This window comes from Juglans regia, chromosome 15 (genome assembly GCF_001411555.2).
Source record: "Juglans regia cultivar Chandler chromosome 15, Walnut 2.0, whole genome shotgun sequence".
NCBI classification, from domain to species: Eukaryota; Viridiplantae; Streptophyta; class Magnoliopsida; order Fagales; family Juglandaceae; genus Juglans; species Juglans regia.
This window is the reverse complement of record NC_049915.1, coordinates 7,069,859-7,078,042: the sequence shown is the minus strand read 5'-3', so window position 1 is coordinate 7,078,042 and position 8,184 is coordinate 7,069,859. Positions and strand designations below refer to the sequence as shown.

The 8,184-nt window shown below is 36.4% G+C and overlaps 1 protein-coding gene across 1 annotated transcript; it reads left to right on the top strand.

Moving 5' to 3' along the window:
* The first annotated feature begins 392 nt into the window (after positions 1-392).
* LOC108991741 (allene oxide synthase 1, chloroplastic-like) lies at positions 393-2,328 on the top strand. Its single transcript, XM_018966123.2, has one exon. It carries the CDS (start codon positions 582-584, stop codon positions 2,151-2,153), a length of 1,572 nt encoding a protein of 523 aa, XP_018821668.1. The 5' UTR covers positions 393-581; the 3' UTR covers positions 2,154-2,328.
* The last annotated feature ends 5,856 nt before the right edge of the window (positions 2,329-8,184 follow it).

Below are 8,184 nucleotides of genomic sequence, written 5' to 3'. Positions count from 1 at the left end.
GAGTCTTAGGCCTCATTTATTTTGAAAAAACATATCATCTCATCTTATCTAATTATTATAATTTTTTTAATTTTTAATACAAAATAAAATAAATAATTTAATTTTTTTAAATCTTAAAATAAAAAATAATATTAAAAAATATATTTTAATAATATTTTATTTAATTTTTTAATTTCAATCTCATTTCTTCTTATATAAACTCTAAAAATAAACGAGACCTTAGATTCAGGGTGAGTTTGGCAAACTCATCTCAATTCATCATTATAACTTTTTCAAATCTCAATACAAAATATAATAAACAATTCAACTTTTTCAAATTCTAAAATAATAATAATATTAAAAAATAATATTCTAACAATATTTTATCATCTCAACTCAACTCACTTCAACATCCAAACACAACCTCAGTCAATCGCTTGCCATTAAATCCATCCTTAGAATATTAATTTTCTCCACACAGTACTTCCATTTCCAATCACGTGTTCAAACACGCCTACTGGCTTACAGCAACCCTTACCAACCACCTTTAAATTAGTACTATCTTTTTTTAATAGCCAAAAGCTTCACCCAGATCGACGACAATGGCTTACTCTCTAGCTTTTCCTTCTCTTCAACCAAAATTTCAGTCACCCAGAAGATCTTCGAAGCCCTCCGCGCGTCGAGGTATCTTCCCTCCGATCGCTTCCTCGTTGTCGGAAAACCCATACGTACAGGTTCCACCGGAGACGATCGAGTCTCCTGGACCCAAAGAGCTTCCGATCCTGAAAATCCCCGGAAGCTATGGCGTCCCTTTTATCGGCCCTTTAAAGGATCGACTCGACTACTTTTATAACGAAGGTCGTGAGGAATTCTTTAAGTCACGTGTCCAGAAGTACCGGTCGACGGTGTTCAGAGCCAACATGCCACCCGGTCCTTTCATAGCTTCCGACCCTCGCGTCGTCGTTCTGCTAGACGGCAAGAGCTTTCCGGTGCTGTTCGACGTCACGAAGGTAACTAAGAAAAACCTTTTCACTGGAACTTACATGCCCTCCACCGAACTCACCGGTGGTTACCGGGTTCTCTCCTATCTCGACCCGTCTGAGACGCGCCACGATAAGCTCAAGCGCCTCATCTTCTTCCTCCTCGAGTTCCGTCGCGATCACGTCATACCCGAGTTTCATTCCAGCTACACGGAGCTCTTCAATGGCTTCGAGCAGGAACTCGCGACCAAAGGCAAAGCCACTTTCGGGGATGCCAGTGACCAAGCGGCATTTAACTTCCTTTCTCGTGCTCTGTATGGCACGAACCCGGCCGACACCAAGCTCGGAATTGATGGTCCGAAGCTGATCCTGAAATGGATCCTGTTCCAGCTCAGCCCTCTGCTCACTCTAGGCCTCCCAAAGTATCTTGAAGAATTCCTCATCCACACCTTCCCTCTCCCTCCATTTCTGGTCAAATCCGATTACCGGAGGCTCTACGACTTCTTCTACGAGTCTTCCGGGCCCGTGCTTGACGAGGCCGAAAGATTGGGCATCTCGAGAGACGAAGCATGCCATAATTTGCTGTTCGCTACGTGCTTTAACACCTTCGGAGGCATGAAGTTCTTCTTCACCAACATGATAAAGTTGATCGGTAGAACCGGGAGCGAACTACACACCCAGTTGGCGCAAGAGATCAGATCAGCCATCAAATCCAACGGCGGAAGAGTCACGATGGCCGCCATGGAACAGATGCCGCTAATGAAATCCGTCGTGTACGAATCTCTCCGGATAGAACCGCCGGTGCCGTTACAATACGGAAGGGCAAAGCGTGACCTCATCATCGAGAGCCACGAAGCTGCTTTCCGAGTCAAGGAAGGCGAAATGATATTCGGGTATCAGCCATTCGCAACAAAGGATCCGAAAATTTTCGACAGACCCGAAGAGTTCGTGCCGGATAGGTTCGTCGGAGAGGGTGAGAAGTTGCTAAAGCACGTGTTGTGGTCAAACGGACCGGAAACCGAGACGCCGACGGTCGGGAATAAGCAGTGTGCGGGGAAAGACTTCGTGGTTCTGGTATCTCGGCTTCTCGTGGTGGAGCTGTTTCGCAGGTACGATTCTTTCGAGATCGAGATTGGGACGTCCGCATTGGGTGTCTCCGTCAACCTAACCTCTCTCAAAAGATCAAGCTTTTGATCATGGCGATCTTGATCATTTTCTGTAGTGGGATTCCAAGTAGCTTACTTCAACCTCAACCAAACTGAAAAATAATAAAGGTGGAAACTGGGTCCACTCCTTTCCCGACGCGATTTTTGCCTCCACGTTAGCGTGAGTTTTACTATTAATAATATCTACCGACCATTCTTATTTTTATTTTATTTTTATTTTTTCAAAATTTAATTTTTTTTTTATTTTATCTTTTTAAAATTAATTAAATACTTCTACTCATCAATCATTCATATATATCATATATTTAATATAAAAAAATATTTATAATATGTGATATATAAAAATAATGAATATAATTTTTCTTCGTATATCATCGTAATTTTATGTGTAAAAAATTCTATCAAAATGAATATAATTTATTATAGATATTTTCATTATATTTGTTTAATTAATATGAAAGGTTTCTTTTCTAAAAATATTCTTTGTAAAAAAATTATTTTTTTTATAAGGCACACTTTTTTAACAAAATGTCTGCACGATTCTTAAACTCCTGCAGCTTTCTTTTTTTAATTCTTAAAACCAGTTAACATTTATTCCTAACATACATGATTTTATTTATAACTATGCAAAGAAAAAAAAAAATAGGGAATGAATATATGAAATTTGAATTTAATATTATTTTGATAAAGTAGTACCATTATGAATATATCGGTACTATTATTGATACTTATTTTAATATATATATATATATATTTAGAAATCAAGTCAAAACATTTGAAAATACTTGATTAAAAGTGATATGAAGTGACTTTATACCATTATTGGAGCTTTTTTTAGTTGCACATGTTAATGCTTTTTTTAGTTATGCTGAATAAATATGGGGAGGTTATTTTTCAAAAAACAAAAACAAGAAGAAAGAAAAGAACTTTTCGAGGTACCAAAAGGGAAATCCATAACAAGTTTATCAAAAACTTCTTTCACTTTGTTAGTGCTTTTGGTGAAAGGCCTCTTGAATTCGATGGTCCCTTCTTCTTGTTGAAGCTAAAAACAATTTCTTTTCCCATCAATGTTAGGAGGGATGTTGAAGGTAAATGGGTAATGTTATCATAAAAACAAGATATGATTGCGATATATAGAATTTTTTTAAATAAAGATACCCATAATTAACTTCGATGATTTGAGTTACAAATCGACCATCCTTATTTTTAAGTTTGTAGTGTGCATAAATCTATGAGTACTAAAAGAGGAAGTGCATTTGTTGGAATTAGAAACATGACTTCTCTCACTTTTAACATTACAAATGAAAAACTTTTTTTTTAGTCTAAAACAAAACAACCTTACTTATGGCAGAGGAAAATTTTGATACCAAAAATCACTTAAATATTACATCTCGACTAAAATCATAGAACTTTCCTATCCACCAAATGATTATTTCCAGAGAAGATATAGTGGACCTATTTTATCAAGTTTTATTACCCTTAATACCTTCCGTCGGATATAATCCAACCAACAACTATAAATCCTTGTCTCCCTTGTAGCTCCTAGCTTGGCCAAATGATCAATAACTTGGTTCACCTTGTGGAACACATGGTGGCATGAGATAGACAAATTTCGTTTAACCTCCATGCCACATCTCCCAAAGAAACCATGGACAACAACCTTGCCCTTGCAACCATCATACCACAACCATAGAATCTAATTCTACCTCCACCTCTAGAAAATCCTTTTGTATGCATATCATTAAGCCTTAGAGGAGTACTCTCGACCCTACCTCAGTGTTTGTTGCTCTGCCCATAAAGCGATGAAAAGGCCACTAAAGATTGTCCAAGATCATTCTTCAGTATACCAACACCTCCACAATTTCCAACATTTCCCATAGAGCAACCATCTACATTGAGTTTTACCTTTCTAGCTTGTTGTTTAGTCCAAAACATGTTCGTGTGATTTGTCTCTTAAGTTCCACCACAGGATGTTGAAATTGTAAGATAATAAATCTGTCATATGAGGAAACTTTTTCACTTGGTTGAGTTTAGAGAACAACTCATTTACCGACCTAACCCAATAATTCTAATGTAGGAATATTGATAATTTTATTAGGTCTAAATTATATTTAATGTGTCATATTGGATAAGCCCGCAAGTGAAAAATCATTGAGGTTGATTAGGAGTTTTAATTAGGCTCAATAACTAGGTTAAATCTCATTTATTATTTATTGAACAAGTTAGACTTTTTTTAGAATTGAAAAATCAGTCATTAGAAATTTATTTTAATTTAAAATCATCACTGATTGAAGTCCCCTACTTAGTCTCCATCACTGTCAATTTTACATTGAATGAATTATTAGATCATGTTTTAAATTCAAACTCTCTTCTTGAATGTTTGCAATCGAGTCCAACTCGAACTCATTGACACCCTCTCCCAATTCTCTCTATAAATATCTTCAACTCCATGTGTTATTTAGAAAAATCATAAACCTTTGTAAGTGCAGTGGCCGAACCCAAGATACTTAGTCCAACACCGTGCGTGTCCCACTTTTATCGCGCCAATAGCCGATTGCCTCATTCCTCTCATAGCATCCCTCACATTTTCACTCTCCTTCTCTCTAACGTGTGTTTTCTCTCAAGCTCTCGGTTAATCTATTTCTCTCTCTAGCTAGCGCCAAACCCATCAGTCGCACTCCGAAAATATCGGATTAGTGTTGCAAGGTAAGTAGTTTGATCATAAATTAGGATTAGCATATGTTAGCTACTTATATATCTTATTATTAAAGTCAATTATTTGAAAACCAGTGTTTATGTACTATGCATATCATTATATTTGCAAGCACGTCATTCATCATGTATCATTCCGCATATTATAGTTATGTATATATTATGCATCTCACATTGCATAAGACACATATAAAGTTTTGATAAAATCAAGTGTAAGATAAGTTCAGAGCAGTTAATAAGAAGATCATTAGATGCACGGTACCAATGTGATTTATGGGTGGATGTGCAAGCAACAGACGTAAGCATAGTCCACTATAGTATGCTAGAATACTATTAACGACTCCCCTTGCGACCACGAGATGTGGCAACCTTGCATACAGGGTTAAGTATGTAGGCCAATATGATAAGTCTGATAAGTTAAGATAAGTCATGCATGTCATAACATACGTATAAACAGTCATGATTTTAAGTTCTCAATATGAAATATTTTATGAAAAACCTTATGTTAAATATGTTTTACATTGTAATGGGTTTCTTACTAGTCTGATACAAACTAATATCCCATTACATTGGAGTATACTCTGATTTTCTCCCAAGTTGATTTTACTATGAACTCTCCCAATATTAAAGCAATCCATATGAAGATATCCCTTCTTTCAAAATAATGTTGGTTGAGGCTACTTCTTGAGCAATCTCCATGCCCAATCTCTTGGAGCTTGTCCATATCCCAACTCCCTTCCGAAATCTAGTCACAAATTTTCAAGCATGAATTTGTAATTTTTGCCACTTCGTCTGCTAATAAACTTGTACCTCTACAATTATCAAACCATAGTGACACTCTCCCTTGTTTCATAATCCACTTGGTTTTATGAAGAACTTCAGGCAAACTTAATAACATAGATCTCTACAAGCTAGTAACCTTTGTAGAGTGTTGAATGAGAGAAGCATGACACACTTTATCATATTTTACTCGAAAAACTTCTGCCCACACAGACTTAGAAAATAGAATTGACACCTCAGTTTCTTATGCAATGCTTTGTGTAGAGGTTGTAAATCTCAAATGCCCAAACCTCCCTCCTCCATAGGTTTACAAATAAATTTTCATGCTATCCATTTCTCTTCTGATTTCTTGCAACATGCCTCCAAAAGAAATTAGAGAAAGTCTTATTTATAGTACCCAATAACTTTCTTGACATTTAGTACCAATAGAAGATAAATTGGCATAGTAGAAAGTACATGTTTAATCATAGTTAACTTCCCGCATGTGAAAGTAGATAGGCCTTCCACCCCGCTAGTTTCTTCTTTTTCTTCTCAAGCAAAGGATCCAACATGTTTTCCAACAATCTTCTTGTGTGTATTGGGGCTCCAAGATAAATATAAGAGAATTTAGCCTTTTGGAATCTCATAACATTATGCCCAATGTTTCTTTTTGCTACTGAAACTTTCAAGGCAATGAACATAGCTGGCTTATCCTTATTCACCATCTACCTAGAAATGCTTTCATACTTATGCAGTACTTTTGAAAGTGACCTCAAGGATGATCTGGAGCCAATAGGAAAAATCACTAAATCATCTGCATAAAGCAAATGTGTTATTTTAGGACAATCCTTAGGGCCTTTGAAGAACTTTATTTTTGAAGCTAGGAACTCTTTATTTAATAATATACTCAATACCTCTTCTACTAAAATAAATAAATTGGAAGGAAAAAAAAAATTCTCTCACAAGGAGGTAAGGAAATTTTTATTAAGGCTATTGTGATGTCCATACCTACATATTTAATGAGTTGCACAATGTCCATACCTAAATACTCAATGAGTTGCTTCAAGATACCAGAAACCCTTTGTACTGAATTAGAAAATTTAATGGCCAAGTTTTAGTGGGGGCCAAAAGAACAATGAATACAAGATTCACTAAATAAGTTGGGCAAAAATGTGTGCTTCAAAATCAGAATTAGGAATGAGCTTCAAAGATCTTAAAATCTTCAACATGGCTCTTTTGGCAAAACAATGATGTAAAAGTAAGCAAAATGAATCGACACTGCTACACCAAGTTTACAAGGCCAAACATTTCTCTCATGGTCATTTCCTAGATTTCAAATTGGGGCAAAATCCTTCTTATGCATGGAAAGGCATTTGGGAGGCAAAAGAGAGGCTAAAACAAGGATGCATTTAGAGGGTTGGAAAATGGAAGTCTATCAGTATGTGGACTGATTATTGGATTCCAGGTATTAGGCAACTGACTCACAATTCAAGTGATGCTAATAATCTTAATAGGGTTGAAACTGTTGATCTCCTCAATGACCATTCTACCAAGTGGTTGGATTTAGAAAGAATTAGAAGGCTTTTTTCACCACAAAACTACAAAAGAAATTTTGAAGATTGGCCTAAGCACAGGGGATCATGCAGACAAACTGATATGGTAATCATAAAAGGATGGTAAATATAGTGTAAGAAGTGCCTACATATTATTTAAGGAGTTGGGACAGACAAATATGTAAGGAGAAATATGAAAGCTGCAAATTCCTAACATAATCAAAGTATTTGCCTAGAGAGGATGCAAGGATGGTTTGCCTACCATAAACAACTTGAAGAAAAGGAAGGTGCTTATTGACGAAAACTACCAATTCTGTTGTAAGGAACCTGAGGATCCAATACATGCTCTTGTTTCCTACCCTTAGAAGAAAGCTGGAGAAATACTTTATCTTCCTTACATGTCATTGGTAGAAATAAAGGGTTTATTGAGATTGCTACTAAAATCAGTGAAAGGAATCAAAAGGAAGATCTAGAAAAATTTCTGACGTTGGCATGGGGCTTATGGTATAGAAGGAATCAAATGGTACATGAAGGTAAGTCACAATCACCAGACCAAGCAGTGGAGCAGCTTTGTCTCTTTTAAAAGTTACATCAGGAACTAAAATCGAGTCGAAGGAAGAAGGATCAATCATCTTGCTATTGGAAAAGGCCTCCACGAGGAATGCTAAATCTCAATGTTGACAGGGCCATGTTTCAAGACCAACATAGAGCAGGGGTGGGCACTATCCTTAGAGATGAAAATGGGGAGGTTATAATGGTTGAAAGCAAGAAAGAAATTGAAGTCAATGATCCAGCAGAAATCGAGCTACTTGTAATGCTGTGAGGCTTACAATTGTGTCTTCACTTGGGCATTGAAGATCTTATTATGGAAAGTGATTCACTACTTATGGTGACATAGTTGCAAGAGGCAGAAGAGTCTTGGTCTTTGCTTGGTAATATTATCAAGGAAATAAAGCAGCTTATGCAAAGGTTTAGAAGTTGCACAATCCAGTATGTCAAATGTATGGGGAATGTAGCTGATCATAGATGAGCTAG